This window comes from Manis pentadactyla, chromosome 5 (assembly GCF_030020395.1).
Source record: "Manis pentadactyla isolate mManPen7 chromosome 5, mManPen7.hap1, whole genome shotgun sequence".
NCBI classification, from domain to species: Eukaryota; Metazoa; Chordata; class Mammalia; order Pholidota; family Manidae; genus Manis; species Manis pentadactyla.
Window position 1 is genome coordinate 159,301,531 of NC_080023.1, and position 27,737 is coordinate 159,329,267.

At 44.9% G+C, this 27,737-nt stretch overlaps 1 protein-coding gene across 3 annotated transcripts; it reads left to right on the forward strand.

Annotated features, from left to right (window-relative positions):
- Positions 1-496: 496 nt before the first annotated feature.
- On the forward strand, positions 497-27,737 carry ACTR5 (actin related protein 5). Of its 3 annotated transcripts, XR_008997947.1 has the most exons (10): positions 497-914; positions 1,934-2,163; positions 3,218-3,387; positions 6,248-6,465; positions 7,165-7,347; positions 14,256-14,372; positions 15,233-15,372; positions 16,447-16,579; positions 20,261-21,922; positions 23,109-27,737. XR_008997947.1 is itself a non-coding variant. In XM_036902291.2 (9 exons), exons 1-9 carry the CDS (start codon positions 516-518, stop codon positions 20,516-20,518), a joined length of 1,848 nt encoding a protein of 615 aa, XP_036758186.2. In that variant the 5' UTR covers positions 497-515; the 3' UTR covers positions 20,519-27,737. The 3 variants fall into 3 exon arrangements, 1 of the variants encoding a protein (XP_036758186.2); XR_008997948.1 differs by lacking the exon at positions 7,165-7,347; XM_036902291.2 differs by having other exon boundaries at positions 20,261-27,737.

The following is a 27,737-nucleotide window of genomic DNA, read 5'->3' on the forward strand; positions in this document are numbered from 1 at the left end:
TTCACAAAGTGAACATGCCCGCGTAGCAACTCCCTAGTCTAGAAATTTGAACAGTTTGAATTTCCTTGACAGCGGGGCTAAGGGTGAAGTACCCAAGCGGAGGCGGAGCCAAGGGCTGTTGCAGACAAGTTACCCGAAAAGTAGGGCGTGGCTAGGCGAAAAGGTGGGACCCCGTGGGGCTTAGGACTCAGGCCCGAAGGCCAGGGAGGGGCGGGGCTCACTGTGGGAGTCCCGGATAGAGCGAAGGGACGTGGTCCGCAGGGGTGTTGGCGGAGAAGTTAAGGACAGGACCGCGCTGCCGGGATTGGTGGGCCTAGCGATCCCGCAGGCGATCTGGGTCACAAGGGGAGAATCAACTGAAAAAGACGGGACGGGCTCAGAGAGAAGACACTTGGAGTCCCCACTTGCACGCGGTGTTGTCTCGCGCCGTCCCGGCGTGCCCTGCGTCTGGGGGCGGGGCTTCGCATTCTGGCAGGCGCTGCGGCGAGAGGCGGGGCTGGCGCGTACGATTCAAGATGGCGTTGGCCGGTGTTGCCGGGCTGGCGGCGAACGTGTTCCCCTTCCGAGATGCCCGCGCCGCGCCGGATCCAGTGCTGGAGTCCGGCCCAGGGACACATGGGCCGCTGCCAGTGCCGCTGGTGTTGGACAACGGGTCGTTCCAGGCCCGGGCTGGCTGGGCGTGCCCCGGGCCGGCCCCGGGCCCCGAGCCGCGCCTGCAGTTCCGCGCTGTGTGCGCCCGCGGGCGTGGCGGGGCCCGGGGCGGGGCTGGCCCGCAGGTGGGCAACGCTCTGGGAAGCCTGGAGCCGCTGCGCTGGATGCTGCGCTCGCCCTTCGACCGCAACGTGCCGGTCAACCTGGAGCTGCAGGAGCTGCTGCTTGACTATAGCTTCCAGCACCTGGGTGTCTCCTCACAGGTGAGGCAAGGTTGAGAGGTGGGGTGGGCTGGGGTCTTGTCTCCGCTCACTCTGCCCTCGGAGGGATAATAGTTATTCCAGTAGCTCTCGTTGTCATTTAGTCATTTGATCAAATATTAAGGGCCTAACGTGTGTAAGCCGTTGGCGCCTGGGGTATAGCACTGAACGAAAACAATCCCCCTTTTCTCCTGCAGCGTACCTTCGGGCACAGAAGCTCGTTTGTTAATACTTTAATTATTAAAAATATATTGAGCACCTACTTTGTGTTAGGCGCTTTTCTAGGTGTTTGGAATACATTAGTGAGTGTAACACAAAATTTCCTGTGCTAATGATGCTGGTATGGAAAGACATTCTAGTATGAAAAGAGACAACAAACAATAGAATTAAGTAGTATATTCTGTGACATGATAGGAGAGGAGAGGGTTACATTTTTCAGTACAATGGTCAGGGCAGGATTTGAAGAAGGTGATGTTGGACGAGGGGCTGAAGGATTGAGGGAGCAAGCCATGTGAATATCTGAGGGACTGGCATTCCAGACAGAGGGAATAGCCAGGGAAAAGGCCCTGAGGCAGGAGTGCACGCTACTCCTAGCCAGAGTGAGAGGGAGAGTAGTAACTGGAAAAGAAGCCAGAGAGGTAACTAGGGGCCAAATACCTGTTAGGGAGCTGTTGTCAGTAGCCCAGGTGAGAGATGATGGTGACTTAGATGAGGAAGGTAAGGAGAGAGGGGGAGTGGTAAGAAGTGGCTGGATCCTGGAGATACTTTGAAGATAGAGTCAACATGATTTGCTGAGAGTTTGGATGGAACTTGACTTAATAACCCTAAACTGACCTACTTTCATATTTTCCAAAACAGCCTCCCATAGAAGTAAGATGAGTATTTTACAGTTGCTACTGGTCAGGTTTTTGGTTGAAGATGAAAAGCAAATTCAGCCCTACAATAAGGATTTTGTTTTCTTTTATGCCTTAAAAAGATGATTCTTTTATCACTCACCTATTCACCCTTTGTTTTCAAAGTAGGGCTGTGTTGATCATCCCATAGTTCTGACGGAAGCTGTGTGCAACCCACTGTATTCACGCCAGATGATGTCTGAGCTTCTGTTTGAATGCTACAGGATCCCTAAAGTTGCCTATGGGATAGACAGCCTCTTCAGCTTCTACCACAATAGGCTAAAGAACACAATTTCCAGTGGGCTTATCATTTCATCTGGATACCAGTGTACACATATTTTACCCGTCTTAGAAGGGAGGTAAGTTGCACTTAGAGCATTTGAGTGCTGTTTTGAGAAACGTTCAGGAAACACTGGGTGCCTACTCAAAAGGTGAAGTGCAAACAGCAAGGACTAGACCATGAACTGGCCTCTGGACTTAGCATTGACCCACTTCACTGTGTGACTTTAGGTGAGTCACTTTGAATATTTGTGTCAAAATAAATGCCATTGAATTTATGGAAACCTAACAGTGGAAATTTCTCTTGACATATCTACAAAAATTTATGAAGAATAAAGTACTTCTTGCTTTTATGAAATATATAGTCTATGCAGTTTAAACTCTGATAACAGATTTCTATTTTATGTAAATAAGATAATTGCAGAAATTAAAAATGACGTTTTTTGTTATATTTTATTGTATGTTATTTTTATGTTATATTAAGAGGAATTTATTTTACCTGAAGGCTAAAAAATGTTCAGATTGAAGCATATCATGTTCTGTGCTGGCATCTGCTGGTGAGGTATGACACAGCAGCGACATTTCAATGTCCTAGTATAAAGCAAGCGCTGCTGTTCTTTCTCACATTAAGAATAAGCTGTTCTTGTTCATTTCCCCTTCATTTCCTATGAAAGATACCTGGTACTCAGATTACAGTAAGCAAATGTTTGTGGTTATTTAATGTGCAACAGTAGAATTGGAGTGTTTAGGGGTGGAGCTCTCAAACTTTGGCCTATACTACATGTACCTGGAAACTTGTTAAAATGCATATCCCCAGGCCCACCCCAAAGCAAATGAGTCCCAGAAATTGTTATGTTTAACATTTTCTCAAGGACCTGATTCTGTGATACTTGGTCCTAGGACCCCAGTTTGAGAAATACGTGATGAGTTACATAAGGGTCTGACTTAAGAGTATATGCTCTTCCCATTGAACCTCATTTCCTTCTGAGACTTTTGCCAAAAGTTAGATGCCACATGTCTGGGTGTGGACTAGCAATTCCTGCATTGGGTAAGAGGTTGCACCAGGAGAACTTAAAAACGTCCCTTCCACCTGTGCCAAAAATTTCAATGTTGTTTTCCATTCTTTGGTTGCAGGTTAGATGCCAAAAACTGCAAACGCATCAATCTTGGAGGAAGCCAAGCAGCTGGCTACCTCCAGCGTCTCCTGCAGCTTAAGTATCCCGGGCATCTAGCAGCTATCACTCTCAGCCGCATGGAGGAGATCCTGCACGAGCACAGCTACATTGCTGAGGATTATGTGGAAGGTAACAAAGAGATTAGCTTGCAGCTTTTGGAAGCTGTCTACCCTTGGGGTGTGTTCCTTAAATTGTTCCCAGGATGACTCTTGCTCATTTTTTTACTCTTATTATTTTTAGCATCCCCTTACCTTTTTGGTACTTATTTAGCAAACTAAATAATCTAGTAACTTGTAGGTTCTTTTTCAAAATTATTTTAGCTATTATAGCTCTGTTGCCTTTCCATATAAATGTTAGGATCAATTTGTCTATATCTACCAGAAAGTTCTGTTGGAATTTTATTTAAAAGTACATGAAATCTGTAGTTAGACTAGATATAAAACAACATTCTAAATATAAATCCAGATATAATATTAAAAACATAAATAATATTAAATCCACACTGGGGAGAATTGACTTACTTTACTATGTTGTCTTCCAATCCAAGAACATAGTATGTCTTTCCATTTATTTAGATCTGTTGATTTCTTTCATCAACATTTTGTAGTTTTCAGTGTATAGAGCTTGTACATGTTGTGTTAGATTTATGCTTACGTATTTCTCTTGTCTTTTTTTTTCCAAAACAAAAACTGTTGCCAGTTACTTACTGCTCATGTATAGAAATGCAGTTACTTACTTGTACCCTCTGACCTTGCTAAGCTTATTCTAGATTTTTGTAGATTCCTTGGGAATTTCTGTGTAGGCATGTCTTGTTCTCAATTCCTAATCTTGGGGTGGTAGTGGGGAAGTACTTAGTCTTTCATTATTAAGTATGTGATGTTAGCTTGAGGTTTTTCTGCAGATGCCCTTTATCAGGTTGAAGAGGTTCCATTCTGTTCTAGTTTTGCTGACTTTTTATCATTAATAGATTTTGAATTTTGTAAAATGCTTTTTCTGCATCAGTTGACATGATCCTATGGTATTTCTGCTTTGGACTGTTCGTATGGGAGATTGTAATGATTGCTTTTTGAATATTGAACTACCCTTGATTTTGGGTTATAAACCCCACTTGTTCATGTATGTTACTCTTTACATATTGCTGGATTCGGTTTGGTAATATTTTGTGGGGTTGTGTGTCTGTATTCATGAGGGATATAGATCTATAGTTTTCTTGTACTGTCTTTGGTTTTGGTATTCAGGGCGCTGCTGGTCTTGTTAAATGAGCTAGAAAGTGTTCTTCCTACTTTCTAGAAAAGATTGTATGAATGATACTATTTTTTCTTTAAATGTTTGATAGAGTTCTTTAGTGGAACCATTTGAGCATGGGAATTTCTTTCTCTGAAGGCTTTTAACTATGAATTTAATTCCTTTAATAGACAAGATTATTTAGATAATCTCATTGATGTCTTCTTTTATTTCCTTTCTTCTATTTACTTTTTTTCTTAAGTTAGAGGCTTAGATTATTATGAGCCTTTTTCTCTTTCAGCATTTACTGCCATCAGTTTCCCTCTCAGCACTGCTTTATCTACATTCCATATATTTTGGTATATTCATTTTTGTTGAGTTCAAATATTTAATTTCCCTCAATACTTTTTAAAGCCACCGATGATTCAGGAATGTGTTGTTTTATACCCACATTTAGAGATTCTCTTATTCTATGTCTGTAATTTATTTTTAGTTTGATTTCATGATGATTAAAGAACTTTCTTTGTCTGGTATCACTTAAACCTGTGAAGGCACGGTCTACTTTGATAAATGTTCCATACACACGTGGAAAGAATACTGTATTCTGTTGTTGGGTTGGGTATTTTGTGACATCATTTAGGTTCCTTGGTTGATAGTGGTGGTCAGTTCTTCTATATCTGTTCGTTTTCCATCCACTAACTCTGTTGATTATTAAGAGTGTTGAGATCTCAAGGGATAATTGTGAATTTTCCTATTTATCTTTTCAGTTCTGTCAGTTTTTGATTTCTGAGATCTCTTTTATTATGTACCTATTTAGGATTTTTATGTCTTCTTGGCAAACTGAATTTTTATCATTATATACTATTCCTTTTTATCCCTTGCTGTTTTCTTTGCTTTGAAACCTATTTGGACATTAATTTAGCCATTCCACCTTTCTTTTGATTAGTGCTGCATGGTAATGCTTTCCATCCTTTTGCTAGTAACCTGTATCATTATATTCAAACTGAGTTTCTTAATAGTTGGGTCTTTTTTTTTTTAATCTTAATTATTCATGTGTTTGGATTTAGTTCCACCATTTTGTTATTTGTTTTCTGTTACTCCTTCTCGTTGTTGTTCCTGTTTTCCTCTCCTGGCCTCTTTTGGGTTATTTGAACATTTAAAAAACGTTTTGGCATTCCATTTTGATTTATATGACATGTTTTTTTTACCATGTCTGTCTGTCTGCATAGTTTTTCTTAGTGGTTGCTCTAGGATTATAGTAAGTGGACTCTTACAGTCTTCTTAGATTCTCTATTTTGTTACTTCAAGTGAAATGTGGGGATGTTAGCACTCTAGAGCCTTTATCCTTTCCCCTTTATGTTGGAATTGTCTTCTGAATCATGTCTGTCTACGTTGGACGCTCATCAGATGTTATTAAGGTTTTTACTTACAATTGTCAAACATATTTTAAAGACCTCAGGAGGCTGTTAGGCTATTACATTCAACCAGATTTCATCATTTCTATTGCTCTTCCTTTATTCCTGATGTTCCCAAAATCCTTCTGATATCATTTCTGGCTGAAGACATTTTTTAGCAGTTCTTTCAGAGCAGATTTGTGGGCATTATGTCCAGGTTTTATAGTTGCCTTTTGTTACTCGGCTGGATTCAGAGGTTGGGGGAGTGTGCTTTCTCCCTCTCACCTGGATCTAGAACCTTGGTGTTGACTTCCTAGCTTTTGTGCTAGTAGTGCTCCCATCTCCCAACTTCCAAACTTACTTCTTTGAAGAATTACAGAAATGGCGGTGCCCTGATTATTATGAAAGTAACGTCCACAAGATGCAGCTTCCATTCTCCAGCAAGCTCCTTGGCAGCACTCTGACCTCCGAAGAGAGACAGGAAAGGCGACAACAGCAACTGCGGCGGCTGCAGGAGCTCAATGCCCGCCGGCGGGAGGAGAGACTGCAGCTCGATCAGGAGAGGCTGGACAGACTGCTCTATGTGCAGGTGACAGCAGATGCCACCGTGGGTCCCCAGCCTTGCCAACCAGTCATTCCTGGAAAGTTTTTAGCTATATGTTCTTCCTCAACCGGAAAATGCATTAACTATCTGAGTCACCCTTGGGGTCAGGAAGGTGTCTAGTGGGGCTGTTGGTATAGAGGTGAACAGTATAGCATCAGGTATTTCTGAAAGCTGTGGACTCTGGCTGTATTGATACATTTTGGCCTTATAATCTCCTTTATTTTATTTTTTAGCATTTTAATTCAGGTGTAACACACATGTGCTCAGTGCACAAACCTTAAGTGAATGGCTGGATGATTTTCACAGCACACCATGTATCTACATCCAGATGAAGAAATAGAGCATTACCAGCACCTGGAAGCCTCCCTTGTGTTTCCTCTTAGTCAGTAACCCTCCCACCTCTCCCCATCCAACAGATAATGACATGCATGACATGTGTCACCCTAAATTAGTTTTGCCTGATCAGATGGTGCTGAAACCAAGATATGATGGCAGCCTAGAGACAGCTGGGGAGGTGTGTGAAGCTTGGGTGGGAGGTGAGATGTGGACAGCAGGCTAGGGAGCTCTGGGAGCCTTCCTCTGCTTTACTTGTCTCTGTTTGGCTTCTGAGCTATTTCTCTTTCTTACCTGTTTGTGACTGCACTGTTGTCACTGAGCGTAAATGGTGACTGCTCCTGGTTTCAGGAGCTTCTAGAGGATGGCCAGATGGATCAGTTTCACAAAGCTCTGATAGAGCTGAACATGGACTCCCCAGAAGAGCTGCAGTCCTACATACAAAAGCTCAGTTTGGCCGTGGAGCAAGCTAAGCAGAAAATCCTTCAAGCAGAAGTCAACCTTGAGGTGGATGTGGTGGACAGCAAGCCGGAGGTACTGAGGGCTGTGGGAGGGAGGTCCCGTAGGTCATTTAGAGAGAACAGCCCTTCCTGAGGTGGAGGAGGGGAAGGCTTACATCAGAGGGGCTGTGACCAGACTCGAGGGAAAGAGAGCAGTATGGTGAGTGACGTCCATGGGACATGGCAGGAAGTGATGGCACTGACCTTGTACCAACTGAAGGTCTGATCTGAGCGATTACACCCTGTAGACCTCTGTTTCTCCTGCAAGGGGAAGTGCGTGTAGAGTAGGAAGAACATTCACACACCAAACGTGTGGTGCCATCTTGAACCTGCTCCTTTGATGGTTATTTGGCAGTCATACACTCCCTTTAACTTTGTGGTAATGTTTTATTAAATATATTGCAGTTGATCATTCACTTCATTTCCATCTTGATGTTCCCTAAGGTCAGGTATCATACTTCATAAATAGTTGATGAATTTTTTACAGCAACTAGTAGGCATCTCAATAAAATATTTATGGATTGGTTTAAGATCAGCCTTTTATTACTAAAAACTAATTATTTGAGTAAGTTCTTTGACCTCTGTTTCTTCTTTTTGTTTCCCTGCCAGTAGATTGTTAATAAGTGTTGAAGTAGCCAAAAAGGCAGGTGGTAGGGCTGAGATAATCCAAACCCCAGCACTGGGCCCTGCATGGTGACAGGGCTGCCTGCAGGTCCCACCTTGGCCATAAGTCACTGGTTGACTCACCTGTCCTTCGCACTGGGAAAAAAGGGTTAATAGGTGTACCCCCTGTTCCTGAGTCTATCATCCTAGAATTCTAAAACAGGAACTGCTTGACTGCTTTGTGATACCTCTGGGGTTAACCCATTTTTGCTTACTGTTTTTTTCTGTTTTTAGGTCAACTTTAAAAAAAATTCTAAAACCTATACTTTAGAATGAAATAGTCCTGTAGAAAAATCCAGTTTGATGCTAGGCTTGGTGTGGTGCTTGCCAGTGACTTTGACACTATCTGTGACTTAGCGTAAAGCCAGCTTTTGTAGTTACTGTCTCATCTGGAGGCTCACTCCCACAGTTCTCGCCCTCCGCCTCGCGGTCTCCACTCTCTGACGGGCTGTAGACCACATGAGGAAAGCAACTGTCCACAAGCGTGCATGTTCGATAGGGCAGATCCCGAGTCAGCTCCGAGGCACAGCTTACTGGACCATGGACTCTGGGCAGGAGGCACCTTGCTGACCATCTTACTCTCTCCTGCAGATCAGCTCCAGCTGAGCCAATGTGCCTTTTCTAGTTGACTTCTCCCCATTTTCAGGCCTGTGTTTCAGATTTGAGCTGTTACTGAAATCTAGACCTACTTTATCTTTGGTGGTTATTCACCCATATTTAGTTTTTATCAGTTTTTAACATGCCAACAGGACATCAGCAACTTTATACCAGAGATGTGCCACCAAACCACAGGCAGGGGAGGGATTTCAGGTTTAAAAAGTAAAAACCAAGTAACTGTGCTCTGAGGATACATATTCAGATCTCTCTAGACTTGGGGAGATTTTGAAGTTTTGGACTTTAAAAGATTTTCTATATACAACAAATCTGATGAATCAACCTGTCTCCAAAGCTTTAAGGGCCAGTCAGCATTTATTGAGGGTGATTGTTAGTAACTAGTGTCAGTTACAGTAATATTCATGGGGTAAATTGGACTACAACACTGGTTGGCCAGTTCTACCTTTCAAAAAAATATTTGTAGTATTTTCAAACAATGTAATTCAGAATGGAGAGAATGGATTTATATGGATCAAAGTTCATACTGAAATGCTATCCAAGCAGTTATGATTGAATTAGATTAATACAACTAAGTTTTTAACTTACAGTGTTTTCTAAAATCCTTTTTTTTCCTATGCACCAGCCCTTGCTATTCTGCAGGTGTTCCGATGAGGATGTTGTAACGGAGTAGACTCTGTCAGCATTCTTAATGAATTTAATGAGGTATTTAAACTAGAAGATGCTGGCTTCCCATTCCTACAAGCATGGCATGAGGGGGTGGAATGGGGAGAGAGTTTTAGAGCACCATCATTCTTTGGAAAACACAACCACTAAATATGGAAAGTTCTGTTGCCTAACTAGCCAAGATCAGAGCTGGTCTCTGCTTATTCCTAATGCTGCTCAGGACTGTTCCAGGGAACCATGCTGCATCTCTCATGTGCTTTGGCAAACTGCCTTTCTGTTCACTTCCAAAAAAGGACAGTCATGCTTGTGTTGCTGAATGCCCACAGTACACGTGGAGACCCTGGCAAACCCTCCAGGCAGAGAAGCCAGCCATGGTAGAGAAATCTGTTCTCTGTCAGATGCCTGTTTTCTGCGTTGAAGTGACTGGCCTTGTTCCTCTCTGTGAATCATGTGAATTGGGATAAGTAATATATCATATTATCATTTTTAGTGATGTTAAGAAGTTATTTTAAGGCGTTACATTTTTTAATATAGTTGAAGGTGGATGATGATAATTTTATCGCAGCTGAAGAGGCCTTTTGAAACCCGAACATTTTACAGTGTTCTCTATTCCAGGGAAGTGTGACAGTTTATCCCTGGGATCCACACCTCAGTGCTAGGCATGGTATGCCAGAGACTAGTGGTGTAAAGGCGATGAAGATAAAGTTCCTGCCCTCCTCGGTACCTCAAGAAAACAGGGCTCATAGTAGAACCATTTTTAGCTGACCGTAATAATTATCAGGTGTGGCAGTAGATGTATTTGAGAATACGGAAGAAGTTCTGAGAAAGGATTGGATATTTGAGTTGGGCCCTGAGAGATGACTTGATTGCCACAGGTGGCAAATGAGGAGGGAAGGACACTTTAGATGCAAAAGAAACACATGTGCGGAGAGCGTGGCACGGTGTTGGCAGAGAGATGAAGCAGAGAAGGGGGCAGGGTCAGCCTGGATATAGTACTTCAGCAGAGCCTTCAAAGTATGTTCAGCGAGGTGGTAATTTGATGAGATTTTATTTGGGGAAAATAACTGGTGGTGGCAGTTCGGATGATGGGTTGAGGGAGAGGCGGGGCTGGTGGTGGTGACACAGGCTGAACTGTTCATATTAATCCGGAACGAAGTTGATGTGCCAAGGGGAGGGAGGGTGGAGGAGGAGACACTTCAAAGGCAGAAGCCAAAGATCTTGCTGCCATTTGGGGGCAGAGACAGGAGCAGCAGTTGCCAATGATAATAGAACATGTGACACATGCCAGATCCTGTGCTGAGCACTTCTGTGTTGTCTGGATTAATTTTCATAATTTAGTAAGTACTGTCGTCATTCCCGTTTTACAGGTAAGGAAACTGAGGTTTAGGGCAGTGAAGAGGTTTGCCCAGGGTTGCCCAGCTTGAGGTGGTGCAGGAGAGATTCAGATGCAAGCAGTCTGCTTCCAGATTCACTCTGGTTACACTGAGGCTGTAAGGCAGTGGGTGGAGGGCAGTGCCTTTGGTTTGGGGCCGCTTATCTTTAAAGACTCTGTGGGATGTCAGGTGGGGCTTTCCGGGACCCAGAACCGCATGGGGAAGGAGAAATGAAGAATGCCCGGGGAAGGCCACCATGTAGGAGTCAGCTGGTGGAGGAAAAGCCCGGGAAGGAGATTGAGAAAGAGCAGCCAGAGCCAAGAGAAACCAGAGCAGTGGGTGGGAGAGTTTTAAGAGCGTGGGTGATGGCTTGAGCTAGGACAGAGATGATCCACGTGTTCTTGGAGTCAGGAGGGAAGGAAGGACAAGGAGAAAGATAAGGAGGATAAGTAGGTAAGTTGACTTTTTGAAGCACCTCAGGCGACCTGCTAAGAACCACAGGAGGGGATGAGAAGGGGTGGAGAGGAATGTCGAGAGAGTTTGAAGACAGCTGCTGTGGGGCAGGCAAGGGGAAGCTGGAGAGAACAAAAGGATGGCCTGGCAGCAGCCTGGGCCTTCCCCACTCCTGCCCCACTAGGTGCATGTTTCACTTACCCATGGCTGTGTAAAAAACACTCCAAACTCAGTAGCATAAAACCACCACCACCATTTCATTTCACCATTTCGTGAACTTGCTGGGTCAGGAATTCAGAGTGTACCAGGGGTCTCTGTTCCCTGATGCCCGGAGCCTCAGCTGGGAAGCCTTGGGCCAGTTGGGAACTGGAATCTCTGGAGGGCTTTTCTCTTCCCTGGCTTCTTGGCTGGGATCACTCAAGGGCTGGACTCAGTGGGGATAGTTGATCCGCGCACCACACATGGCCTGTCCATATGCACTGGGCTCAGCATGGCGACTGGCTTCCAGGAGGGAGCTGCCCAAGGGGGAGTAGCGTTTGAAGAGAGGAGTGTTTGAAGAGATCACATGGCCTTTTGCAGCCTCACATTGGAAGTCACATGGCATTATTTGCACCACACTAGTGGTTGGAGTCACCAACCCCCATCAAGATTCAATGGGAGGAAATCACCGCTTTATGGGGAATGTCACAGTCATGTGGAGGAAGAGTATGTGGGATTGAAGGTACTGTTGTGACCGTCTTTGAAAAATACCGTCTACCCAAGAGCAGAAGTGGAAAGGGTTTTGGGTAGTACCCTTCATGGTTTGAGAGTGATGGTTGGACTCAGCAGGAGTGGATAGAGGTGGGGAGGAGGGATGGTGGCAGTTGTGACTGGATCCCGGGGTGGGTGGAGAAAGGTGTGACTCCGCAGGAAAGGTCATCACCAGGAGGTTACGGAAGTCAGAGGAGTGAGCTTGGGATGAAGATGAGGAAGATAGAGGTGTAGGGATAGAGAGGTAGATGGGAGAGCTCAGTGGAGTCCAGGGCTTGCCTTCACCCCTTATTATTTGGGGGAGGGGTCCACAGGGTTTGTCTGTAGTTATTCTAAATACACAGGTGACATTTGTGTGCCTCCAGCCCCATATGATGTCAGATATTTTAGGCCCAAATGAGTGCCTGTGTAGGAGAAGAGGCATGCCCAGCTCTCACCCTAATGCTGCCCATGGGTCATCCCCACTGGGTGGAGGAGGAAGCCGCTCAAATGATGCCACCTGGACCTTAAATAAATCTTGGGTTGCCGTTCAGAGCTGGGTTGATGTGACCCCAAAGCCTCACCTTTTTTTTTAACAGCACATGGCCTCCTGGTTGCTTGTCATCCTGGAGGATAAGCCACCAAATGAAAGCCCAATGATGGCTCCTGAGACCCCTGCGTTTAGTGCCCAGCAGAATGGCACAGGCTGTCTTGGGGTAGGGGTTCCTTTCTTGTGAGGGGAGATGGGAGTGTTGCGGAGTAGAGACTGCAGACAGCTAGGGGAATGTCCTGACACGCTCTGCTGTCCCTGCTGGGGCAGAGAGCCTATCATTCACTCAGCTGGTCTTGCTGCCACATGCAAACATCTTTCATTCCTCTCTTCTTGTCACCTCTGCTCAGGCCAAAGCTTTCCCATACTCCTAAAAGCCCCTGCTGCTCTGTCACACACAGACTCATGATTTAGAGAGTTTCAGCTTGAGGCAGAGCAGAGACTTTAGAGCTAAGCAGGTCTGCTTTAGGGCAGGTTTCCGCCACCTCCTAGTGTAACCTGGTCTTGGGCAAGCTGTTTCACCTCCTGAGTTTTCTCACCCATGAAGTGTGGCGATAATATCTGCTGTGAGGGTTGTGCAGAGGCACTTGTCCCTGCTCCGAAGTTGGAGTCAGTATTTGGATGGCTTGCGCCTACTGCCCTGAGAACAAGTCCTTAGGTTTTTGCCTCCCAGCCCACCCTGTCCTCCTTATATTACCTATTTCTAGACTAGTCCGTCTCCTCCTGTTCTCTACTCTCAGGTGAAGAAATATTCCCTGTCCTTTCCAGGGTTTATCCTCCCCCAACTATGGTAGAGTCATCAATATTGAACGGACTTTAGTATACATTGCCCCCATTCAGTAAGCCACATATGCCACATGACTGTTTTGGTGTGTGTGTCAGAGTGTTGAAGGCCATTGAGTTTGAATGCTAGTTGACATTTGCAGTGTAAATGGGCAGGTTTAGAGAAGTAGTTTTAAGCGTTCTGAGCTGTCAGTAATTTATTTACATACTTTAGAGGCTCAGAGAGGAAGGAGGGACTCAGCATGGAGGGATCCCCTCTCAGGCCCGCGAGGCTGATGGCACTGGTCAGCTGACATTGTTAGAACATTTTTCCATGGAAGGTAACAGTATTTCTTCCTGTAACTTTTTCCCTTTGAATCCATAGGATAACGCTCATCTGCCTTTCACATGGCAGAAAAACATGACTGAGATGTCATCTAGAACTCCACCCCCGACACCCCCCATACACCCTACCCTGCAATCCAACTTCTGTTGTCCAGGTCAGAATTAACATATGCCCTAAACCCTCTGTTGTACATGGTGTCAGCATGTCTAGACCCCACTCAGGTTCATTGCTGTTGAAGAGGAAAGCCTGTCATTCACTCAGCTGTAGGCCTCCCGAGATGGGAATCACTCTGCCACCTTGGGAGCTTTTAGTCACAGCCCCAGCCTGGTAAATCTGCTGTTAAGGGGACTAATTGTTAAGCGCATTAGTGTTGGCATGTATATTTATTAACTATTAAGAGATGTGTTTGATTTTGCTGGTAGTCTAAGCCACTTTGTCGGACAGCAGCTGTCATGCCGTCTCCTCTGACGGAGTTCTGTGTGGTGGGGTGATGGATGTGGGCCGCAGGCGTGAGCTGGCCTGTCAGAAGGCTTCAGAGAGAAGGTGGGAGTTGATGAGGCTTGTGTAAGTTGGAAAGGTAGGGATAAGAGCAAAACCCACTCCTGGCTTTTTAGTCTTTTGATCCTTGTGTTTTTTTATTTTTAATAGTTTAGAAAATTTTTTGTGTTTTTATGTAAACTTTTAGGACATTTAGCAAGATCCCAGTTCTTCTTTATGACAGTAAGCTAATAGATCTAAGGCTCACTGAGGTTACTAGTTCTGTTTAGTTTTCTTTATTCTGTTCTTAGACTCCTGACCTGGAGCATCTCGAGCCATCACTGGAAGACGTGGAAAACATCAATGATTTTGAGCCCTTGTTTTCAGAGGAGACGCCTGAGGTGGAAAAGCCAGTCACCACTGTCCAGGTTGGACTCCAGTGCCTAGACCATGCTTATGCTTTGACACTGTTGACATCAGTGACCAGTCTACTCTGGTCTGCTTCTTTAGGAATATTTTTTCCAAAAATGTCCCAGTTATATTCCCTAGAAAGGGGGGTACCAATACTTAAAATGTATGAAGTCAGGGTTTTTACAATAAGATCTGTGAATCTGGGAAAAGCAGTCTGCCTGGTGGAGATGTTTGGGCAAGTAACTGGGGACTTTAGACCTGAAGACTAGCTTCAGTGGTTTCATTTAAATTTGAGCCAGTGTCAGTATGCTTAGTCATTATTTGGGCCTACATTTCTGTCACTGCAGTGGCAACCAGATAGACATACTGGAGTGTGACCCTGGGAGAAACCTTTTGTGGCTGTACAGGGACTAGGGTGCTGAGCAAGGTACTGGGTGGAAGACTTGGTCTTCCAGGGCTCAGCCTTGCTGCTGTCGCTCTTGAAGTCTCTTTGCCTGCAACCCAGGGACTGTTTCATGATGCACATTGGCAGAGGTGTCCTGGGATGTGGAGGTATTTGCCATTTGGACAGTGTGCAGTAGGGTGGGATGGAAAGAACCTTCCAGATAAGGACTAATGTGAGCAAAGGTTCAGAGACCAAAGTCTCTGCCTGCAACCCAGGAACTATTTCATGATGCACATTTGGGAATTGGTAATTCGGGTGTAGCAAAAAGGTAGAAAATCGAATTAGCATATTAAGAGAGTTGGAGAGAGTTTAGTCTATCATGAACAAAGGGTGGATGTTATGTTGGAATAAGAAATACGGTTTGAGGAAACTGGCAACTGGAATGTTTGTCATTATGGCCTAAAAATAACTTCTAAACCTTGGTTTTTAAAGCCCGTGTTTAACTTGGCAGCGTATCACCAGCTCTTTGTTGGGACAGAAAGAATTCGAGCTCCAGAAATTATCTTCCAGCCATCGCTTATAGGGGACGAACAGGCTGGGATAGCAGAGACCCTTCAGTACATTCTGGACAGGTGAGACTGTAACTTCTTTGGCTTGGGTTTTCTTGAACCGTTTCCTTGAATTTGCATTGAATGGTAGATTTGATGGTCGGCCTTTGGAAATCTTGTCTTGCTGTCTCCTTTTCATTGACTTGCTGTGCTCAAGAATCAGATCATATTCTGTATCTCTTACTAGGCCTGGCACATAGTTGGGAGCTCTGTAATTCTTTCCTCAATATGTAAATGCTGAGTCTATTTAAGGACTTTAAAGAATTTATTTTTAAGTTTGAGCAACATGATGATGTGTGTGCATTGGCGTTCATATAAACTTTCACATTGTTGAAGACTAGTGATTTTGAATTGCCCTGAAAATGTGCAGAGCTTAAAAAAGATTTTTTTCCTCCTTGCAGAAATTTTATTTACTTGAGTTTGCATTTCTATAACATGTCCCCTGACATACACACGTCCATTATATACAGGCATTTTCCTGCAGTGTGAATTTTCATAATTCAAGTTGGATAAATGGAGAACATGATTGATAGTTCTCTTGGTGCTGTTGGCCCAACAAGACAGAAACTTGGCCTCAGCAAGGAAGAAAACCTGTCGGAGCTACCTTGTTAGAGTGGCTTTGAGCATTATCTTAACAGTGGGTGGGAAAGTGATCAAAGATATGTTAAGATGAAGCTGTAATCTCAAAAAGAAAAAAAAAAGTGCAGGTGGTGATCTGGGCTCTCAAAAGGGAGACAGGACATTTTGGAGTGATGGAAATGCTCTTTGCCTTCATTGTGGGGATGGTTACTGGGGTAGGTAAGTTTGTCAGACTTCCTCAAAATCTTTGTAATCAATCCTCAGTGAAGTCCATTTTTTAAAAAATGTGTTAGAAAGACAAAACTCTAACCATGCTAATGAAATGAATTACCATTAAGGTTTCAACTAGATATTTGGTGTTCTGTAAAGACATAAATGAAAAATGGAAGTTTTTGGCTTTTTTTTTTTTTAAACTTTTTGTGTAGTTGTTTTCCATTTTGTACTGAGAGCTTGCATTTCCACATCTTTGTTCTCTTCTGAAGTTGGAGGGACTGTATAAAAGGACCCATTTCTGTCTAGGTACCCAAAGGACCTTCAGGAGATGCTGGTTCAGAATGTTTTCCTCACTGGTGGCAACATGATGTATCCTGGGATGAAAGCTAGAATTGAGAAGGAGCTGTTGGAGATGAGGCCCTTTCAGTCTGCTTTTCAGGTAATGATTGTTCACGTGACCAGCTCTTTTGAAAATGGCATTCATTAATTTCTGATTGCAAAAGTAATAAAGTGTAAATCAGAAAAATTGCTTTATAATTCCATTGTCCAGAGATACCTGCTATTAACATTTTCATGACTTTCCTTCTGGTCATTCATCTGTGTTAAGTTCGTAAAGCAGAGTGGATATCATGTTTTGTTTTGTTTTTTTAACTAAAAAAGGAAGACGTACATATAAAAAAATTCACAGATTACAGATGAGCATCCATTGAAAACAAGTCAGTTCTCTTCACCCATACCCTTCTATCAGCATAGCTTTTCTTTCACAGATTTTCCACGTGAAGCATTTACTGCCTTGTAGCCTGGATTTCCTTAGCCCGTCCTTAACATTTTCCCATGTGTTATTTTAAAATGCTATTTTTTAATGACCATATGGTTTGGGTGTTCCATAATTTATCTGCCGAGCCCTTGGTCACTAATAAACATGGTCTAAGCTCCTTCTGTGGGCCAGGCACTGTGGGGATGCTGAGATGTCCTAGAAACAGACATGAGAACCTGTTATCTGAGGGGGTTGCAGCCAAGTAAACAGGCCATAATAACCCAGAGCATGATGGACATGCAGGCATGGGCACCCGTTAGTCTTGGAATTCAGTGATGGCTCCATGGAACTGAGGTGTCCTGGGATGAGGAGGTGTTTGCCATCTGGACAGTGTGCAGTAGGGTGGGGTGGAAAGAACCTTCCAGATAAAGACTAATGTGAGCAAAGGTTCAGAGACCAAAAGGCTGACAAGGGAGTGAGCAGTAGCTGAGTGTGGCTGGAGTGTGTGGCTGCTAAAGAGGAGTGGAGAGGACGGCAGGCCCATGTGATGCAGAGCCCGTGTCCTGCTAAGAGGCTTGGCCTTGACCTCCTGTGCTGCATGATGCAGTTTCCATTCAGGGTGTGGTCTCTGGGCTTTGGTTCTGTCACCACCATCACTAAATTTCGCCAAGCCTCATTTTTCCAGCAGTGGGGGGGGGTAATCATAGCACCTGTTACCGGGTGTGGCATGCTACTGTATGACAGGTGCTCAACACAGGGCCCTGTGAAATAAATGCCCAGACATTGGTGTTGTGTTGGGGGGGTCCCTGGGACCGTCCAGGTTCCATGATTTGCTAGGACTCTCAGGACTCACCATATAATCATCATACTCATGGCTGTGATTTGAAAGGAGACAAAGCAAAATCACTGGAGAAGAATTAGGTGCATGGTGTAAAGTCCAGAGGAAACCCGATACCAACCCCAGAGTCCTCTCCCGGGGGATCACACAGGACATGGTCCCACCTGTGCAGAAAAGAGCTGACCTAGAAGGCCTGACAGCTTTTCCTTAGAAAGGCCAGCTCACCAGTTAGTCCTCGGCTGGCATCAAGTCTCTAGTCTCCCAGCAGTGAGCTGTGCTAACACATATGAAATGTTGCCAACCTGGGCAGCTTGTTAGACTCTCAGTGCCCAGGGTATTTTTGGGGGACTGATCATGCGGCACATTGTAGACTCCCAGAAGGAAGCAGGTATTCAGCATAAAGCACATCATTTGTCCAAACAGACACAACAAGCCATGCTTACAAGGCAGGCACCCTTCTGAAATCCAAGTTCCCAGATGCCAGCTGAGGAATAACTTGTGAGCAGACCTTTCCAAGGATGAGCTGTCAGGCCCTCTACATTAGCTCTTTTCTGCACAAGTGGGATGGTGAAGGAGTGTCAGCAGGGGTATCATGTGATCCAGTTTGCATTTAGGAAGATATTTTTGACACTGGTGTAGAAAGTGGAGGATCAGGAGAAATACTGGAAGCAGGAGGCCAGTTAGGAGGTAGCTCCTCAGCCTGTAGGCTGAAGTGCTTACTCCTCACCACTCGCCACAGTTGACTGTGTCTCTTGTGGTCTGACCTTGAATAACTCCAGCATTATCTCTCATCCCTTCCCCTTCTGTCCTGGACAGCAGCCATGTCAGCCATAGTGAATGCACCATTTCCCAAATGTGCCTTGTTTTCTGCCTCAGGCCTGTGCATATGCATGTTCCCTTTGCCTAGACTACTCTTCCCAGCCCACTCTGAGCATTTCTTGTGCCTGGCTTAGATGTCACTTCCTCCAGAAGCCTTCCCTGTCCTTGTCTATATTCCTTACCACACCCACTTCCGTTAGGGAAGGACCAACTGTGTGGTGAATTGTGTTTGTGGCTTAGTGTCACATGGTAGCTGTGCAGGAGACATGAAGGCAGAGACATTGGGAGAGGAAAGGAAGGAGTTGTGAGAGTGATGAGGAGAGGAAAATTGTCAGAACTGGGTGATAGATTGTGTCCAGGGAGAGAGGTGGGACCTAAGACAACTCCGAAATTCTAGGTTGGGCAACTGGTTGGGTTAAATCCAGCATTCACTGGACGAGGAAATACAAGAGGAAGAGCAGGCTTGACAGGGAGGATAACAAATTCCATCTCTTGGCAGGGGCTGAGTTGCATTTCCTGGGGATGCACAGGATGAGATGACTCACAGCTAACTGAGGAGTGCTCTGATGAAAGGCAGAGGGGGTAGACTCGGATCATTAGCATAAATATGCCTGTATTTTTTTCACTGTCAAATTCCTATTTTTCTATATCATTTCCAAAGCACCTTTTCATGGCTGTATAGTATTCCACTGTTAGGGTCCATGTATTGACTTCTATTTTGTATTGGTAACCATTTCCTGAATCCTTACCCTGTGCCATGCATGTACGACATGCCTTACACTTGTTCTCTCAATGACACTTTCTAAGCCAGCGTGGTAGGGGCTCTTGTTACCCTTATTTCGTTGTTGATGGTCCCTTCTCACAAGTCCCTCACCTATGTCAGCCCAGGCAGTCAGTCTCCTGGGCTTGTAGATTTATCTGCTTCATCCTCCTCCATCTGTATGTGCTGATGCCGCTTTGTGTCCCTGTCCTTTACTTCAGAAAGTTGTGAGGTCACCCTTCCAACCTGGAACTCCTGTGGTTGGTGGAGGAAGGAAAAAGGGAAGTGGGAAATTAAGTGGTGACTCCAGAAACCAGGAAGCTCAGTTTGCACTAAAGAGAATGTTCTCCTGAATGGTCAGGTCAGCCTAGTTGAGGGGCATTCAGAGCTCCTGACCCTGACCTAACTCTGGCAACAAGCAGTGCAAACAGCACCGGTGGCACCATGGGGAACCTCTGACCATCCTCTCTGCTCTCATTTCCCCTTCGCCACCATGGCTAGAGCCACTTGGCATCACCCTCTGCTTCCCTCTGCTTGCAGAGAGGGAATCGGGGCCAGGCAGGCCTTTTCTCCAGCTGGAGTACCAGCTCTGCCCCCTCTCTCCACCTGGCAGCTTGTGGTCAGGGGCAGAGGAGCAGGAGGCGGCACACCCAGTCTCTCTGATCCTTCATGGTAGATCTTGTGTTTGTAGAATGGCTGACAACTGTTTATTGTGTTAAATATGCTTCGCATTTTTGTGTGCTCTTCTGGAGAGAGGGGCATGTCAGCTCACCTGTACTTGGAGGGTGCAGAGATAGTCCTGGATCGTCTTAGAATTGTCTGGGGCCTCCCTACCTGTATATTCCTGGGGATAAACTGTAGGGAGCTGCAGCTGGGCCTGGAGACACTCAGTCCTTGAGCCCTGAGGGGAGACGTCCTTCTGGTAAGGGGTGTCCTTGTGTTTCAGGTTCAGCTTGCCTCCAACCCCGTGCTGGATGCCTGGTACGGTGCTCGTGACTGGGCCTTGGACCACCTGGACGACAGCGAGGTCTGGATCACCAGGAAGGAGTATGAAGAGAAGGGAGGCGAGTACTTCAAGGAGCACTGTGCCTCCAACATCTACGTCCCCATCCGCCTGCCAAAGCAGGCTGCCCGCTGCTCAGAACCCCAGGCGCCCAGCAAAGGCTCGGCGGCCGGTGCAAGTGGTGCCAGTGAGCAGGTGTAGCAGAGGGGCCCTCCTGGACCTGGGCCACGTCAGGCAGTGTGACAGGGCAGGCTGTGACCACCCTGAGACTCCACACTGGGCTGTGAGGTGGATTTCTCCTGGGGAGAACAGTTAAGGGACACTTAGGCATTACCCTGTAAACCTGTGACCACTGGGGGCTTCTGCCCTGAAGAAACCGGAAGTGACATTCTCTCGGACTGTGGCATCTGCTTCCTACGGCAGTAACCGAAGGCAGGGTGGAGGGCAGAGGGGTACAAAATGTATTGGTTCTTACTGCGTTTGAAAGCCTTTTAAAAAATTATTTAAAACATATTGTCAGTGTAGATATTCTTTTTTCTAAATTTATTCAGAAATTTTGTGAATGCCCAGCAGGTGGAGGTCTTTCACGCATAAAAAAAGGTGTTTATGTAACAAAAGCAATCACGAAATCTCAGGAGCTGGAAATTTTCTCTCCCTATTACTTCCTCTTATAAATATGGAAAAAGGGTCCAAAAAGGGTGACCAAATTGGACAAAGTTACTCTGTTAGGGACCTGCTTGGTGCCCACTTCTGAACAGGCAGAAATGAGGCCTTGGCCCAGCTTTGGTTCATACTTTCTTTGCTGGAAATGTTTCCACCTATGAGGCCTACGTACAGATTTTTTTATTTCTACCTTTGCAAGTTTGTTGGCTGCTTCACTTTTCCAGGCCTTTCTGAAGGAAGAAAATAGACTGGAGGTTAATCTGAACCGAGGTTCAGATTAACGACTGAATCCGTGAACAGAGAGAATTTTCCATAGTCTGCGTCCCTGTATCTTTGCAGCTTCATTTTAAATGGACATATGAGACCTCTCTTTTTCAAAAATTGCTTGTGAGAATTTTTTCTCTCAAACCCCCAGTGATTGAGACCAGAAGCCCCTGATATGCTGTGTCCCATCACAGAATCCATACATTCAAATCCCATGTAGCTTCTAGCCCATTCCTCTGATGAGGCCACCTCAGAACCTGTTTGCTTATAGCTTGCCACGGATGCTTACCTGGATTTCTAGCTTGCAAGGGTTACAAACTGAAGGCCATGAGGGGGCAGTGGTAGTGCTGGAGAAGGTAGAAACCTCAAGCCAACCCAAGGTCTCCCACAGGATTGCAGTGAGTCCTTGGCTGCCCATGGCTGAGCCCAAGGACTGGTGACAGGGTGATAAGTATGAGCTACAAAGAAAGGACAGATGCAAGAAAGGAGGCAGGACTGGCATCCATGGAAGAGATGTTTGCTTGTCATGTTTCCAGGAAAAGGAACCATGCTAACTGAGGCCTGGGGATCTTTCACCCATGGTCACCAGTTTTAACAATTTGAACAACAGCAGTGAGGTCAGTACTGCTGTGGAGGTCAAGCCCCAAAGGAGAAAAGGAGAAGGACCCTGGTGGGCAGGTAAGCTGTAATATATCACATTCAAAGCTGGACCTATCAGGGTTCCTATAGACTGGAGCCCGGGAGAGGGTATGGGACTACGATAAGTGGGGGCCAGGCAGGGGCTGAGCTTAGGCTCTCATTTCATCTCTATGTCCGCACATTAAGTATGCCATGGCCTTTCATGGCTGCCTGAGCACGTGCGGCTCTCATGCTTCCCCAGTAAACTAGGCAGGAATTGGGTCCCGGTGGGTTCCCTGGGCCTTGTACAGACCAGCAGAGTACGCACTGCAACGCCTTGGGTCTGCACTCTGCACCAGGATGCACTCTTCTGAACTGTAAAGTGCTCCCCAAGAGCAGGAAGTGTTTCATTTGGCTTGAAGTATCTATAGCCCAGTGCTGGACTGGGAAGGAACAGAGGGCTCACAGGATTTTTAATGAATAACCAACTAGGTAGATAAATGAACGACTGAATCTGTGAACAAAGAGAATTTGAGAATAGCTTGTCCACTCTGTTTAGAACAAGTCAGGAGTCTATACTAAGGACTTCTGAGCCAGTGACCCCTACCCACTGAGCCATCTTAACGTTCCCCCTTCACCCTGCCAAGATTGTTCCTGCAGAGAAGGTGGATAGGAATGTAGCTGAGTGTTCCAGGGGCAGCTGTGAAGGAATGTGGACTCCTGTAACCCAGCTTAGGGCGCTTGTCTGTGGGGTCGTAGCAGCAGAGAGCCCAGGGGAGTAGTCTGTCCTGTAGGTCTCCAGAACGACTCAGCTCTGGGTGGTGAGGGCAGCTCTGATGGGTGAGTGGCTGTGTAGAGTGATCAGGGCCCCTCTCTGGCCAAGGTGATGGCAGGGGCTGCTGTCTACTTCTGCCTCTGCTTCCTGCTGGCATCTCCTGAAATAAAGTTTTACCTAAGGAACAAACAAGGTAAAAATGTTAGAAAGTAGAAGAGTGACATAACTGTTAAGTCAGACAAGGCTAAACCAAGAACTGGAGAAACCAAATTCGTACAGAAACAATATATGGAGATTCTTTTGTCCCTGTGTAAGGGGTTAAGTGAATAAAGGGAGTTTATTGTTGTAAAAGTTTAGGATTAAAGAATTACAAGAAAATTAGAAAATGAGAGAATGCCAGAGGATTTGAAGGCGCAAGCAGAGGGACTGGCTGCTTTCTAAGTACATTTTGCTTTCCTCCTGGGCGCATAGGTGGACTGCGGTTCCCAGCCATCCTTGCAGTTGTACATGTGGCCATTTGAGTTCTCGCCAGTGGAATAAGAGTAGAAAAGGTCTGCACCATTTCCACCGCTGGCTTCTACAAACCTCCCATTAGAGCCCCCCTCTTTCCTCTTTCCCTGACCACTGGCTGGATGGAGAGCAGTATGAGGCCCAGGAGGAGCCACACATGGAAGGAGCCAAGTCCCTAAATGACTGCGTGGAACTGCATCAGAAATAATAAACTCTAACTATTAAGCGGCTGTGCTCTTTGGCCTTACTGGTTACAGCAGTTGGCAATAGTCCAACTAAAACTACATTATAAATGAAAACTTGATTAGCTTCATGTTAGTCAAGGAGATTTGTTAAGGAGGAAGAATTTTAAATAATATGAAATGAGAATAATGTGATAGTATCCCCTTATTTAGGAAGTGGGGATGATAATTCCTTTTATCCTAAAGAAGGATTAAATGAGATAATAAACCACCTAGGAATGTCAGCAAATATGGCAGAGACCAAGGTGATCTAGAAGTACCCCCTACTGCCTGCTGCAGAGTTAAGCAAAAAGTTGGATAAAGTATAACTAAACAAAACATAATATTAAACCTGAAAGAGAAAACTATGGATATCATAGAAAATCATAGAAATCAGAAATGAATGAATACAAAAAGTCAGAGCCAGAGTGTTAACCATAAGTAAGCCCTGAAGCAGTCTTAAGAGAGAAGCCCTAAGAGTAGACAAGAGACTGTGGGTTTGAATGCCCAAGTTGGGACCACAGATGTAGCCCCAGTCACTCAAAATCAGGAAACTGGAATAAACTCCTGGAATAGATCATGCTAACAATGGTAACTCAAGAAGACTAGCAATAGTGTGTATAGATCCAAACACTGAAGGAGAGAAAGCCAAACTAGGAGTAGAAGGGAACTGGGAGCTGGGAGAGGGGGAAGGTAGCCTAATTAATAAGTACAAGACAAAGTATAAATGAACTCAACTATGTTAATCATCATCATGTAAACAGATTAAAACTGGCCTGTCTAAAGCAAATAGATTAGATTTTTATAAAAATAGCTGCATGCTATCTGCAAAAGATGTGTTGAAAACATGATACAAAGATAGAGTGGGTAAAGAGATAGAATATAAACCAGGCAAATGAATACCACCTTACCTGCAATAGCAATAGTAACATCAGGCAAGTGGTCTAGAGTATAAAGTAGCAAAGTAGCATTAATGGGAAATGTGGAAACCCACCCAAACCCTCTTTGTCCCACTCCTTATCCATGTCCTCCTGCGAATAGTTAAGAGTAAAGCTGACAAACTCAAATGTGAGTATTAATAAAATAAAACAGCATCCTTTTGGACATACTGTAAGAAAAGAACAAACCCAGAACACTCGAATTCAAACTTTTTAGCAGATGAAACATATCCCAAAACAAACAAACCCAGTAAAGCCAGTACAGGTGGAAGAAAACTACTGGAATGTTCCAGGATGAATTAGAAATAATTAGACAAGCAAATGCGGATGTAGGATTCCACAAAACAAATGAAAAACATGACCAAACAACAGTCTTTACAGACGGGACACTCCCAGTGTTCCTTAAACTTCTTTGGAGCATAGAAAACAGAAATCATCCATTATTTTGTATGATATTATCAAAATCTGATAGAATGCAAACACATGGAAAGAAAACCAGTCTCAAAAATATCAATGAAGTAGTAAACACAAGTAAACTGTTGACAGAATCCACTATCACATTAAAAATAATACATGGGGACCAAATGCGTTTGTCAGTAATGCAAGTGTATCTGTCAAATAACAAGAATCTCAGATGTGTTACCCAATGTTTACTTATTACGGGACGTGTCCAATGACCGTCGTGTGTGTAGGCTGAGGGAATGGTGTTCCACATAATCATTGCACAGCATCTTCGGATCTTAGGCCATCTCACCACAAAGCGAGGAGAGAGCACCAAGAGTCAAGTCCTGGCTCTGAAATGCTTCCATCCAGAAGTGACACGTATCACGCCTACTCAGATTTTGTTGGCCAAAGAGAATCATGTAGGCATTGTAATTTCTTAGTATTCCATTTTACGTCCTCTGTCTAGGTATGCCTCTATGTATTATTTTTTTGGTGGTTGCTCTAGGGATTACAATATGCATCCTTAATGTATTACAGTCTGTTGTGAGTGAGTTCTGCAACTACATACAATGTAAGAATGCTAGCACACGTGACTTCATTTCCTACTTTGGGGATTTGCCGTTGATGTCCTGTATTTCACTATTAGGTGAAGATCCTGTAATGCATTGTTTGTATTTTTTTGTTTAGCCAGTAGTCTTTTGGAGAAATCTAAAGGATGGTCTTTTACGTTTGCCTGTGTGTTGACTTTTTCTGGTACAGGAGAGTTGGGGTGGGAGGACGACATTTCCGTGACGCCAGTCTTAGCTTGTACCTTCTACTCAGACATGCTTAACCCTTGGGAGGGACTTCCCCTTCTGGCACGTGCCCAGCCTTGTGGAAATGTTCCAGAGACAGTGCAGTGGGATTCTGCTGGCAGCCAGTCCTCAACCTGGACAAGAACTGACAGATGAATTCAGCTGCTTGGCATTTGGCATCCTGTGTAACGTTTGATAAACACCTGGCAGGAGTGGGCTGTATCTTAGCCTGCCAGTCCTTTCCCAGGCTGGGCAACCATTTGGGGACTGCCTAGGAGTCAGGTTGATAGGCATTCCCCAACTGGACAAGTCCTGGTGATTCTGTAGCTTTAGTTGCGGGGGAATGAGCTTACCTGCTGATCATTCCCCAGCTTGGGACACTTGAGGAGCAGCAGTAATTGCATTGTCATCATAGTGTTGTTAAATGTGTAAGGCTTTATAACTGGACCGGCAACATCCATGCCTGATCACTATTCACAGTAATGGGCATTCCAACGGCACGAACCAAGTAAGTCCTTGTGTCGACAGTGGTTCTGTCAGCCTTTGTCATAGGCATTGTTTGAGCCATTGTGAGAGGGTACGTGCAAATGCTGAGGTATACAAATAGGAAGCTGAATAAAATGACCAGAATATTTGCAAAGGCCCTGGGGAGGGGGCAGGGAGGAGGATGGTCTTTTTCTTGGCAGCTTTTCCCACATTTTGGGTCTGCTGATAGGAAAGCTCTTAAAAGACTATTGAGATGCACTAGGAAATTTGGGACCTACCAGTTACACCCAGTTAATCCTGCATCCCCTCCGTGTGTGCCAAGCCCTGGATTCTGGGGACTGGGTGAGCGAACAGGTCTTTTGGTGCCACTTAGCAGCTCTCTGGAAGTCACCAAAGATGACATGGACGCAGATCTCCTAAAGGTTCTTTTCTGAATTCAGAGCTGATTTCGGAGAAGGACCAAATTTAAGAGAGCTTCCAGAGGAGCCTGGGTGGGTGAAGAAGGTAAGAGCTTAGGTGTGGCTGGGGACTGGGCAGCACCTGGGCTCGCTCCTGTGACCTCTGCAAGCAGCGTCTTAGACTTCCCAGTGCCCCTTTCTTTCCCATAGTTTGAGTTTGAGTTCTCAGGCCTGCTCTTTTTCCTGTTGTCTAATGGGATTCCAGGGCTTGACCTTGAGAATGGAGATCTTCCTCATAGACAATTTCTAGTGATGAGAATCTCAGGATGTGTTCTTACAAGAATTGTTTTTACTCTGAATCTGGTCAAGCTTCCAATTTAACTTCCAGTTTACTGAAAATACTAGGGGCAGAGAAACATTGTATGAAGTAGGGTTCCAACAGGAAGCAGATGGTGAACTCAGATTAAGAAAAGTAGAAGAGGGTTTATTGGCGAAGGTGAAAAGGACTGCAGGGTCTTGGGATGAGCGGCAGAGAAGCCTTGACCAGCGGAAGGGGAAAATTACCACAGCATAGAAAGGGAGGTAGTGGTGTAGAGCAGCTGGCTTGAGAGGGGAAGTCACCTTCAGTCAAGAAGCACAGCCAACCAAATGTGGCCTCGCAGGGAGGGAGTCAGGGAAATAAACACTGTGACCTCATTCTCCCTCCCTCCCATTCTTACCAGGGCTCCCTATTGGCCAAACCAGACTGAAGCCAGAGAGCAAATGAGCCTGCTGATATAGCCCACATAGGTCAGCCTTCTGGGGCAAAGACCAGGGTGGAGAAGGATGGAAGGGGGCCTGAATGGGGCAAGTGAGTAAAATCTGTTACAAACATGATAATACCATGGGAATGCAATGAACAAAATGCAGAATGCAGAAAACTCTTCAGGACAAACCACCTTTATTTTTCCTCCATCAAATAAATTGCAAAGGAAAAAGAGAGGCAGGGTAGACAAACCTATAAATTAACTTTTTCCCTCCTAACAAATAAATTGCAAAGGAGATAAAAAGAAGGGGATCCTGTAAATTAAATAACATTTGAAACATAACACAAATATGAAGTGGACCTTGTTTGGATCTTCATTCTAGTAAATCAGCTGTTAAACTTACAAAAAAATCTGGGAAATTTTAATGCACTCTGGATATTTGATGAAAAGAATTATTAATTGTTTATTCTTAGATGTGAGAAAGCATGTGTGCACCAAAGAGAGAATGCTTCTAGAGTTACATACTGAAGTATTTGCGGATGAAATGATATGTCTGGGATTTG

Bases quoted from the DNA above. Each gene is read 5' to 3' on its own strand.
- ACTR5 (XM_036902291.2), top strand. From the start codon at position 516: ATGGCGTTGGCCGGTGTTGCCGGGCTGGCGGCGAACGTGTTCCCCTTC. The intron at 3,388-6,247 runs GTAACAAAGAGA...ACTTCTTTGAAG, and splicing joins TGCTGAGGATTATGTGGAAG to AATTACAGAAATGGCGGTGC. The intron at 15,373-16,446 runs GTGAGACTGTAA...ATTTCTGTCTAG, and splicing joins CTTCAGTACATTCTGGACAG to GTACCCAAAGGACCTTCAGG.